The sequence below is a fragment of the Chiloscyllium punctatum genome, chromosome 6, assembly GCF_047496795.1.
Source record: "Chiloscyllium punctatum isolate Juve2018m chromosome 6, sChiPun1.3, whole genome shotgun sequence".
Taxonomy (NCBI): domain Eukaryota; kingdom Metazoa; phylum Chordata; class Chondrichthyes; order Orectolobiformes; family Hemiscylliidae; genus Chiloscyllium; species Chiloscyllium punctatum.
In genome coordinates this window covers 42,799,741-42,812,359 of record NC_092744.1, presented here as the reverse complement: position 1 = coordinate 42,812,359, position 12,619 = coordinate 42,799,741, and the positions used below count along the sequence as shown (strand labels likewise).

Here is a 12,619-nt window from a genome sequence, read left to right as displayed (position 1 = left end):
CTAATGCTATTGATCATTTTGCACTCATCCAGGCAAGTTTACAGTACACCATGCTAACTTGGGCCTTGTGGATCGTAGACAGGCTTTGGATAGTCAGTAGCTGGATTACACACATCAGTATTCCCAAACACTGACCTGATCTCATGGACACAGTATTTATATGGTGGATTCAGTCTAGTTTCTGGTCAATGGTAATCCTCAGAAGGTTAACAGAAGGCTCAGCAATGGAAATGGCATTTAATGTCAAGATGAGATGTTGGAGATGGTCACTGCCTTGGTCTTGTAATAATAATGCATGAATGTTGCTTATCACTTGTCAGCATATACCTGTACATTGTACAGGTCACAATGTATATTACCATGATCTGCTGTCGTATTTGAGGAGTTGCTGTACTTGGCATGCTTCCAACCAGTGGAAAACTTTCCTCTTGATTCCCATTGACTTCAATATTGCCAAAGCTCCTTGATGCCATGCTAATCTAAATGCTGCCTTAATATCAAGGATAGTCAATCTTATTCCCATATATGAGATAGAATTATTGTCCAGGAAATGAAGTCAATCTTTAAATTAATATTTGAATTTGATATCACATTTCTGATAACTCACAAATATATATTTCTGTTTTTATTTTTCATGTGCCATCAATATCACCTTTCAGTCCACAGACTAATACATAAAATTTCAAGGCAAAATAAATAGGGTCTCGTAGCACAGTGGTGGAGTCCTAGCCTCCAGGTCAGAAAATCCACATTCCACCTGCCTGAGGTGTGTCATATCTGTTATTAAAACAAATGCAAGGTCAATTAGTCCATCTGCACGTTGGTGCCTAGGTCATTGAGGCACTGAGTGGAAATCAGACTTGATGAATTGTCTGTATGCACCTCTTTATAGTCTGGGTTAAAACAATCTTGGACGTTTGTAGCATCTTGTCCTTTATGCAAACAACCATAAAGATGGGAAAACAACAAACAAACAAGCTGCCTTTTACAAGTCAATTTGGTAATATTAACCTCTTTTAACTACAGGTGTGTTATCTCCTGGAGACACGAGCTGTGTGGGAGGAAACCCACGCAGACACGGGGAGAATGTGCAAACCCCACACAGACAGTAACTGAGGCTGGAATCGAACCCGGATCCCTGGTGCTGTGAGCAACAAATGAACCACCTTACCGCCCCACAACGCATACTTGGATGGAAGTCCCTATGTGCACTAAATGTTTTGCGTTCAAGTGGCGTTAAAATCAATAAAAGAGTACAAGATTGCAGTACAAGAAGAAAGTGGGGTGGGGGAGAGAAGATGAGTGAACATCTTTTATTATTTTGCGTTCCAGGTGTTTATAATTGTTATTAATATTTAAATGAAACATCCCTGTCATGTATGTTGACTTCAGCTTCAAAGCGTGTGTGAGCTAAAATGAAAAGCTGGAGGCTGTTCCGAGAGACCGAGTTTAGATTGTCCAATAAACGCATTGCTCTTCCAGGATAGAAACATGGGCTTACTGGGAGCAAAAGGCTAAAAATAGTTGCTGAGGCGAGAGTGACGCATCTGACCTCCTGTATGACATTATTACATACATGTGAACAAAACCAGAAAATCCCCAGATTTCGCCTTTGTTGTGTTGATGAATGAATGGAATTCCAGAACAAAAAGGCAGTTCAGGGGAAGTGACAACGCTTCGCGCGTTCATGTGAAATTACCATAACAATACAGAGAGTGACAGCCCTCAGCCCACACAGCAATACCACTGGTGCAATCCTTGGTTTGATCTACACGCAGGTTTCAGGCTGCTTTAAATCTTCAGGAATGGTGTTGCGCCTGGACAGTAACATCTGCCTTTAACAGGACCAGCGCCAAACAGCGGTCTGGGATGTTCAGATCACAAGAGTAAGTCGGTTTCGTAAATCATATATTCCTTGATTGGCAAACGCTACCAAGCATGTTATCAGGCGGAACTAAATCTGGAGCTGTTTCCAAACCAGTAATCCTCATGGCAGTTGTCTGCGAATGAATAGCGCCTGGATCGTTCGGTTCATTAACTTGTTTTGACGAAGTGTTGTTCTTGAGCTTTCACCTAAATTGATGCATTCGGACTGTTAACGATTATGAATCTTATTTAATTTTGAAACGTCGAGGAACCGCTTAATACCATATCAGGTTACAGCTATAACCGGAGTTTTGAATTGGCAGGAGTTGCACTGCGATCAGCAATATTTAATCATAAAAATGCTCATCGATATTTATTATTGAGCATATTAAACTGAAACGCCAGCAGTCGAGAAATGTATCTTTTACGTTTGAGTTTCACAATATTCCAAGTGTATAAATTTTATTTGAATGGAGTTGAACCGACCTACAAGTTTTGATATACAGTGACATGCATGGCGACAAATTAGAAATCGCAGAAACCCGACAGTGTGGAAGCAGGCCATTCGGCCCTCCAAAGATCATCTCACCCGCACCCACCCTACCCTGTAACCCTGCATTTCCCAAGCCTAATCCACGCAGCCTGCATATCCCTTGACACTGTTTCCCATGGCCAATCCACCTAACCTGTACATTTTTGGATTGTGGGAGGAAACCAGAAAACTCAGAGGGAATCTATGCAGACACCTGGCGAATGCACAAACTCCACACAAGGCAGTTGTGGGAAGCTAGAATAGAACTTGGGTCCGTGGTGGGCTGTGGAATTCATTGCTGTGGAGTGCAGTGGGAGGCCTGGACGCTAAATGTCATCAAGGCAGAGATTGATAAATTCTTGATGTCACAAGGAATTAAGGGCTACAGGGAGAATGAGGGTAAGTGGAGTTGATATGCCCATCAGCCGTGATTAAATGGCGGAGTGGACTCGATGGGCCGAATGGCCTTACTTCCGCTCCTATGTCTTATAGTCTTATGGTCTTATAGCACTCTGTGGCAGCTGTGCAAACCAGTCAGCCACTGTGCTGCCCCTAAAACATCTTGAGCCCTTAAATTTAGGAACGCACTTTGTGCATTATTCTTAATTGAATATTATAATTTATCATAAATTATTTGGAGACATAGAGGGATCCATATCAAAATTCCCAAGGAAACAAAAGGCATTTGAGGAACTATGGTAGGAAGACAGAAAGGTAGGTGATTGAACAAACAACAACAATGTGGATTGTTGTGAATGACACACAGTGAATTTTAAAATAGATTCTGAGTATTTTGATAGTTGGTCATGATCAGCTTGACATGTTTTGTATACATTTGAATTTGTGATAAACAATGTTAGAAGTTGTCTTTTGTTATGAAAATTTGCACTTCTGAATACAAAAGATCAAATAATGTCATGCTATATTTCAATCAACAACAACATGCATAATGAAAATAAGGAAATAAAAGGCAGAGATATGTTGTAAAGAGTGGATCTCCAAGCCACTCTCAGTATTGGGAACCATCGTCCCATAGGGCTGTTCTTTCAACTGAGAAAGACAACTAGTGGTGAGTTCAGTCTGAGGATTACCATGTCTCAGGTGCTGGGGACAAGGATGACAATGCAAGATATCTGTGTTCACCTTAGTAAGGATTGGACCAATACAACATAATACATCACAGCCAGTCAACCAATTAAACTACTTTGGAATGGTAACATAATGGGATGTTATAGAGTTTGTAAATGCAGCAGTTCTCAGCTAGTGATGTTCAAACCTCATCACAGCACTTAGGAAATTTTAATGTGAGATAAAATGCTAGCTTCAGTAATGATACCCATGAATAAAATTTTGTGGTCCTGGAAGTGGCCACTTAAATGGACGGGGTGCCGGCGTTACCTGCACCCACCACCTTCTCACCTCCACTCAAATTAAGTGAGGGGCAAATAGGAAGGTCAAACTTTGAGGACTTAAGTGGCCAATTAAGGACCATTTAATAGCCTCATTCTTCCCCTGTAGTGATTAACTCAGCTGCTGGCAGACATGCCTATAACCATATCGTGTGCCCAGCAGGTGAATCTGAGCTAGAATACTGTCAGCTTGGGTGGGTACACCTTGATCAAAGGCAATCAAATCCTGATTGAGCGACTGGACATAGGACAAGGGATGCTAGCACCCACTCTTTACTTTGGATCCTCTCACACCATCTTCTTAGAAAGATCTTCATCCACAACTCACTTACCTTACACTTTGATCCTGGGTGTTCTTAGCAGCCTTGGATTTCTCTGTGATGCTGCTGAGTGTAAGAGCCACTGGCCTCATATTAGTTGGCAGTCTGTCTGGCAGTCCAGTGACCTTTCAAGCCTAATTCCAGGCAACAGCCCACCATTTGCCTCAGCAATGTCTGACTGGTTTTTAGATGCAAAAGTCCATGCCTTAAGGAGTCAGCATGGATCAGCATCACGAGCTGACAAAGGCTCCACGTCTTCCATAAGATTCTGACCCATGTCACTTCCAACGTTTTATAAATGAACCAGATTTATTTTCCCTGTCTATCCTATCTGTGATACCTGAGCCACAGCTTTGTGAGTGTCTTGACTGTTCTTTGAAATGGTCAAACAGACCATTCAATAGTTAAACAGATAACTCAGTTTCTCAGCATCAGTTATTGATGGCAACACATACTAGCTTTGCCCCAAATCACTTGAAGAATTGAAAAATGAAACTCCAGTGTATTTGGAATGGTAAACCAAAATAAATTGGTACCTAAATGTGACAGTAAAACATACGCTTTTTTAGTTAGCCAATTGCCAGCTAAAAGATGCAGAAATTAACTGGATGTTCAACCAGCTCAGGTACTGAAATATTCCTCAAAGCAAAGCCCAGACAACAGATATGTTATGAGTCATAAAGCATGTCCTTTTATAACTTATTTTTCCTCAGTAAGAAAATGCATTCCTGGTCAGTTCTTATTCCCTGAAGACTTACTAGGTAATGACACCTCATTATTTAGCATGCATTCACCACAAAACTTTCTAGGCCAGTTAATGTCAAACTCTCTATCAGCTTTCCTTTCTATAGTTATCAGCATACAGCTTCCTGACTCTCTCTGTGTGCTGAGTCAGGCTTCTCCCATTCTCTACTGTTTAAAGAGAATATGTTCAGAAAGTGGTGCAAATGCTCAGCAAGCCAGCCCAGCATTCAAATAAAATACTGAGTTCAATCCAAGTATTAGTTTCAACCATTAGCCCACTGTTATGGGCTTTTTCTTAAGATGGAGAATGATCCACAAAGTGTTTGATATTCCAGACTTGCAAAAGTTTTTTTTGTTATTTAGCCAGATTTGGAATGTTTGTCCAAAATGATTTAATAGCAGCTCTCAGGAAATTATTATACATGTGAAAACTCTGATCAGTTGTGCAGAGTACTTTTAAATGTATGTTTTTTTAAATAACAGCTTTAATGCATGTTTTCTGTTTCAGATGGCTTCTAATGACCACTTTAGTGTGGAATACTCTGGGGATCCCCAACCTGGGGACTTAATTGAAATATTTAGACCTGCATATCAGCATTGGGCTCTTTATCTGGGAGATGGCTATGTTATAAATGTAGCACCTTTAGGTAAGATAAATGCATCCGAAAAAATTAGTACGGTACAACCTTTGTTTTTGTTCTCAAAGTACCGTTAGTTGAAAGTGTCATTTAAGTGCTATATTGTCTGGATTCTTAAATTTTCTGTGATCTGAATAAAGACACACAATTTAAACACTAACATCAGATTCCACTCCAACCATCCTTATGCTATAACCCCCATTTAACCCTTTGTTCAGTTCTTGCCTGAGTCAACTCCAAACTGTGAGGCCAGTTACCTCAATAGATTTAAGCACATTGTGGGAGCAAAGACTTCAATAACACTAAGACATACCACACATATTTTCCTATCTCAACTTAATTGTTGTTCCTTGATTTGAGAATTGCATGTACTTAGCCACAAACATCTGCTGTGGGTCTTCATGAGACTGAACAGGCTAATTTTAAACCCACAGATTTTTGAGTACGTGGTGCAGGGTGTCCCACGAGGTGTAGGATCTGTTCTCAGATTTACTTTTTTTCCTTCCTACTCTGTTGCCGCTCTGCCTCCTTGTTACATTGCTGTGACTCAAAGCACGATGCAGCTCGAAAAACAAATTGTTGCTATTTTGAACTATTGGTAGCAAGATCCTGGCAGTCATTAATGTCAATTTGTTTTTTTACCTCAAGAAAAGCTTCAGAATGTCTATGTAACATTATCTCTGACCCCTTGCTCCCAAGACACTGGCCATTTGAAAGTTGCAGAAATACGACCTGGTTGTGTGAGATGCTTTTTTGCCATCTGAACACTGCATCCAATTCATTGTAATCGATGTTGTAGGAGGTTTGTATGAATGAATGTGGAGTTGAATCCAAAATGAACACTAGTGTTTGTTTATTGGTCCCCAGTTTGAATATGGTGGATGCAGTGGAGACATTGCTGACAGGATTCCTCTATGCTCTTATGTGTTTCTGGTCCTCACATTTCAGGTCGAATGGCTGTAAAGGAATATGGTGATGCCAATTGCTCTGTACACCAGGACTTTTGTTGACATGAGGATGTTTTTGCTGTCAAGCATGTACTGCCATAGTTTACAGAAGGCTGGTGCAGCTGATCTGGTGTTGACCCCTTTCTTCAATGGTGATTTTAATGAGAGAGGTGACTGACAAGGGAGAGGAAGTGTTGACGATATTTCAGAGTCCCTCTAATGTATTTGTGAAGTGAAATATTTAGACCTTGTGTTGGTTTTGGCAACATTCAAGGACAGGCCAAATTTCTTGTATGCGGAATTGAAGAGCCTGGCAGTGATTTGAAAACCTGGTGCAAATATAATGAGAAATGACACGACAGCTCAGTTTTAGCATGGAGTTGACTGAGGTTAAAGAATAAACAAATCAATAGAAGAATAGGTGAAGCAAGTCTACTTTTTAAAAACTTTTTTCCAAGTTGCATCGATTTGTTTTGGAGGTTTTATTACTGCAAGGCCTCGTGTGTTCTCTCACTGTATTTTGCCAAACTCGCACATCAATTACCTGTCAACCCCACCCTTCCCTCCCAAACTGTCTCTCACATCTGATTTCTATACTGTCTTACCAGAGGCTATTCCCAGAACAATGCATCACTCAGGGGATATCCACCCAAAGACCAGCAGCCCTTGCACCCATGCCATCTTTGAAAGGCTGCTGTGCCAAGTGTTGCAAATCCCACATTACCACTCACTAGTAATGTCATGACACAGCAGCTAAACTGCCCATAACACCTCACTCTCCATCTTAATAGCTGTTTAACCATGCTACACAAGTTACCTGTCCTTAGTTATATCTTGTCTGAACACTCTCTCTATGTCAGTGCGGCCCTCTCCCCACTGTAGATTTGCATTGTGGCATTGTTTAGTAAGGGAACATGATGTAGATGCAAGCAGTTGGACAAATAGAAACACAAACATGAGTTTTATTTACAGAAAGGAAAAGACAACAGAAATGAACAAAGGCTGCACTAGATAGTTGTACTTCTTGAGATGGAATTGATAGGTAATGGAAAAGCTCAGGGTCTCCTGGGCACCCCATGCCCCCTCCGGAAGTGACCGCTCCCTGAGCAGGGAGCTCCTCATCGTCCTGACAAACCTGCTACTGCTCCAGGTCTTGCTGTCAGCTCTGGCCTTCCTGCATCCGCCTTCACCTTCTTAGGTAGACAGCAACATGCTACCAGTAGCAGGGCCCATCATTCTTGCTGGAAAATACCTAATTTGGGAGCAGAAGAAACAAAGGCTTTCTTAGCTGTTGGAAGTGTTGTGGGTGCCATGCTGACTGAGTGATACCACATGTCAGTGAAAAGGGACTATAACCCAACCCCACCCTTTCAACCTGACACCCACATCAAACCCTGAAGCTCACATTGCATTCTGCACAGACAATCATTATACTTACATGAGGTCACTTTGGTGGAGACCCAATAATTGAGCTTCATACACAACTGTGCCCTCGACTGTCTCCCAAGGGGACCAACAGCTCCCCTTGACTGGAGTGAGAACTATCACCCACCAATTTCCGATATGGCTGGTTGATTAAATGAACACACACTTGCCACACAGGCAGTTGGCACGTGCTGTAGTCTCTGTGTGTCCTTCATCAAAATGCTTCCCCACCTCAACAAACCCCACTCAAACCCCCCAAAGGACTGTTCAGCACTGACAAGTAATCTGTATATCTGTGCTAAACAGCCCTTTAAACATCAGTGGTTAAAGCGTTTGACTCTGCCTGAAGTGTTAATGTGCCAACTGGCAATGCAAGACAAGACATGAAAAGGCAAGCCAAAACTTGGCATGGATTATGCGAGAATTCAGGCTAGCACAAAACTGAATGAGCATAAAGAGAGTAAGCAAGCAGCCCTTAGATGTGGCCTGGTCCAGTTCTTGAGCCAAATGCCCATTCATGCATATAAATGTAACCCTGCTGCCACCCATCTCAGTGCTAGTTGGTAGTGTGCTCTGCACTGAACATCTGTGCCTTGTGTATGGCCTGTCTATGCATCAGAGGTGCCAATATGATCATGATGGGTTGGCAGATTCTAATTTCTGTAGATCAAGGTCAATGCATCTGGTACCCATGGACCGTGCCCTGAAATGTTGCTGCCTAGTGTCCAACACAGAGCTCATTTGGAGTAAACAGTGAGCTGATTTATTCAGGTACCTGCTCTGTTTTCCATGTTGAATTTTCTCAACATCCAGCTTGTTTGACAAATTTGGTAGGATAAAGATTAATGGGGAGAATCGTGACGTTAACCAAGTGTTTATCAAGTGTTTATCTTGGTCAGTGTGCATCTCGCCTCTGCCTAGCAAGAATTTCATAACTATGCTTGTGAAAAGCATCAAGGTGGAGTAAAAAGATCTCACATCGGGGTGGGTCTTACTGCACATGTCGCTCGATTGTGCCATACACCTCCCCAAAGCCCCTGCCGCTCAGACCCGTGTAAAATTCTATCCTTTGAATCTCTGCAGCTGATTGTTATAAAACATCACAAAAAGACAACAAAGAGTTCAAGGCAGTTTAAACAATCGTAGCTATGTGTATGGACCAAACACAGATACCATATTCCAAAGCAGGTATTTCGAATAGATCAATAACTGTATTGACATTGGAAAAGTTTACATTGTTACAGTAAATTATATTGTAGCATTTTTATTTAACAAATATACTGTAATGTTTAAAATATGTTAAAATAAGAAGATTAATGGGGACCTTAGAAGGCTGCAGTCTTCTTCCTGAACTAAAGCAATCTTACTCTCTTACTAAGTCTCTCTTTTCATTCAACAGAGGAGGGACCAGCTGCATCATTCACTAGTGCAAAGTCAGTTTTCAGCAGGAAAGCAATGGCAAAAATGCAACTACTTAAAGATGTTGTTGGGCAAGACACTTTCAAAATAAACAACAAATATGATGACAAACACACACCTTTACCAGTTGATGAAATTGTTAAGCGAGCAGAATTTCTGATTGGTCAGGAAGTGTCGTATGATTTGCTTGGAAATAACTGTGAACATTTTGTCACTTTACTTCGTTATGGTGAGGGTGTATCTGATCAGGTACGAAAGTTGTTTGAAAAGCCTATCGCATGTATGATTATTTTGTACAATGCCAATATGATATACTCACTTCAGCTAAGAAGACAGATGTAAGGTGCAGAACTCAGACTGATGTAAGAATCATTGCTGATGCCAGTTTCCTTTGGGTTCTTTACTCCACACCTTCAGATTTGTGCAAACACAAAGGAATGGCCGAAATTAACTTTGCCAAAAAATTGCTATTCCTGAATGGGTATCACATTGAAAACTGTACATGAACAAAATGCTCATTAATTCACAAAGAAATGATATTAGTAAGCATTTGATAAAATGATGCCTGTCAATTTCTAAATAGCTCCAAAGTGAGTTTTGAGAAGATTTGTAGCTCAAGTTTTGGATGTAGGTTTATTCACTGAGCTGCAAGGTTCATTTCCAGACATTTCTTTACCCTACTAGGCAACATCTTCAGTGGGCCTCAGGTGAAGCAATGCTGAAAATTCCTGCTTTCTACTTATATGTTTGGGTTTCTTTGGGTTGGTGATGTCATTTCCTGTACTGATGTTATTTCCTGTGGTGAAGTCAATTCCTGTTCCTTTTCTCAGGGAGTGGTAGATGGGGTCTAACTCGATGTGTTTGTTGATAGAGTTCTGGTTGGAATGCCATGCTTCTCGGAATTCTCGTGTGTGTCTTTGTTTGGCTTGTCCTAGGATGGATGTGTTGTCCCAGTCAAAGTGGTGTCCTTCCTCATCCATATGTGAGGATACTTGTGAGAGAGGGGCATGTCTTTTTTTATGGCTAGTTGGTGTTCATGTGTCCTGGTGGTTTGTTTTTGTTCATGGTAGCCCACAGACCCACCAACACACTAAAACAGCAGCTAATGAACTTGAAAGCCCCTATACAGACAACAAACAAAACTAATGTCAGTTACAAAATACCGTGCAAGGACTGTAACAAACACTACATTGGACAAACAGGCAGAAACCTAGCCACCAGGATACATGAACGCCAACTAGCCACAAAACGACATGACCCTCTCTCACTGGTATCCTCACATACAATAAGGAAGGACACCACTTTGACTGGGACAACACATCCATCTTAGGACAAGCCAAACAGAGACATGCACGAGAATTCCTAGAAACATGGCATTCCAACTGGAACTCTATCAATAAACAATCGAGTTAGACCCCCATCTACCACCCCCTGAGAAAAGGAACAAGAAATGACTTCACAACAGGAAATGACATTGCCAACCCAAAGAAACCCAAACATATAAATAGAAAGCAGGAATTTTCAGCATTGCTTTGCCTGAGGCCCACTGAAGATGTCACCTAGTAGGGTAACGAAACATCTGGAAATGAACCTTGCAGCTCAGCGAGCTCTGAAGTAGATGCATCTATCATAAAATGTTTTGATACCACCATATATTGAAATGATTCTTTAATGTTTACTTTTTAGCATGTTATTTAATTAATGGATTCCCACAATAGCTGACCAGTTCTATTAATGTATTGTTAAATACATTTTTGTTTCCTCAGGCAAACAGAGCTATAAGTGCCATTTCCTTTGTAACGGCTGCTGCTGGTGCCTTCTCACTGGTTGGACTATTTCAAAATAGATCAAGGCACAGAAATTATTGAAAGATGGAAAAGAATTAAGGGAAAGTAATTAAATATGAAAATTGAGACAAATCTAAAATAATTGAACAAAAATATTACTTCATGTCATTTGTTGCCATCTTTTCATAAGTTTTAAACCTTCATATTCAACCATCTTTAGCCAAATTGTTAATTTATTTTTTCGAGAAAAATATGGTAATTTTAAGTTTATTAAATCTTCTATTATATAAAATTAACATGTTAATCCTAAAAATTTAATTGTATAAATTTTAATCAATATTTCCACACATTAATAAATGTTACTGCTGGATTAACACTGCAGTTCCATATTTTTGTACATTTGATAAGATAGTGCACTGCAAACCTAATTTTGTTAGCTGATATGCAACACCAAGTTGTCAAATGTTTGTTTATAAGTAGAGCTATATGAAAAGGTACCTCGTGTGTTACTATTTCATCCATGCTTCAAAATACAAAAATGGAAGTGATATAGACAGACTTAAGCAAAAGGCTAAAAAACGAGAAGGAAACTCATTGATTCAGTTCCAGAGAGAAAAAAATAGGACAAAAGCCAATAAAACACAAAATAAAAATGAAGCATAGTTGTGGCACTTAGCAAGTCTTGTGGTTCACTTTATGGCTAAGTGACACCATTACAATTTATATAATGTGAATAATCCAGTGTAAACTGAAGTGCAGGATAAAACAACGCGTCTCCCCAGTGGAGGGATCTCTATGCGGGAGTCCTCCCCCTTTCTCTCGGGGATCTGGGGTGGAGGGTGCTGCACGCAGCGGTCCCCTGCAACCGCAGGTTGCGGTGGTTCACGGACTCCCAGCCCAACTGCTTGTTCTGTGGCGCTGTGGAGTCCGTGGACCATGTATATATTGGGTGTGGGTGTTTGCACTCCCTTTCTGATTATCTTAAAAACCTCCTCCTCTGCTTTTAGTTGCATTTCAGTTCCACGCTCCTGATCTTTGGGCACCCGGTACGGAGGAGGGAGGGCAGGTCTGAAGACCTCCTCGTGGGTCTACTCCTGGGCCTGGCTAAACTGGCCATAAACAGGTCCAGACAGTGGGCCGTGGAGGGGGTTGTTAGGGCCGACTGCCTGCCCCTCTTCCGCGGTTACGTTAGGGCCCAGGTGTCCTTGGAGAAGGAGCACGCGGTGTCCACCAACACCCTGGAGTTGTTCAGGGAGAGGTGGGTACGGCAGGGAGTGGAGTGCATTATTTCCCGTCCAACTCTATTTTGATTTAATCCCTGCCCTTCGCTGTTTTGATCACACAGCATTGCCCTTTGATGTGAAGGGCACTGCTTGTCACTGGCCACTCGGATGTTTCCTTTCTTCTTGGTGGTGGGAACTGAATAAAGATTCGTGCACCTTGTGTCTCACTGTGTCTCACACCTGCACACACACAACATGGGTACTGGGGAAAAAATAAGCACTACTGCAGTTAGGCGGTAGTGTGGGGGT

General features: G+C 41.3%; 1 protein-coding gene across 1 annotated transcript; it reads left to right on the top strand.

Annotated features, from left to right (window-relative positions):
- Positions 1 to 1,594: 1,594 nt before the first annotated feature.
- plaat1 (phospholipase A and acyltransferase 1) lies at positions 1,595 to 11,328 on the top strand. Its single transcript, XM_072571754.1, has 4 exons — positions 1,595 to 1,886; positions 5,380 to 5,518; positions 9,281 to 9,549; positions 11,067 to 11,328. The coding sequence occupies exons 2-4, from the start codon at positions 5,380 to 5,382 to the stop codon at positions 11,166 to 11,168; spliced, it is 510 nt and encodes a 169-aa protein (XP_072427855.1). The 5' UTR covers positions 1,595 to 1,886; the 3' UTR covers positions 11,169 to 11,328.
- Positions 11,329 to 12,619: the final 1,291 nt, after the last annotated feature.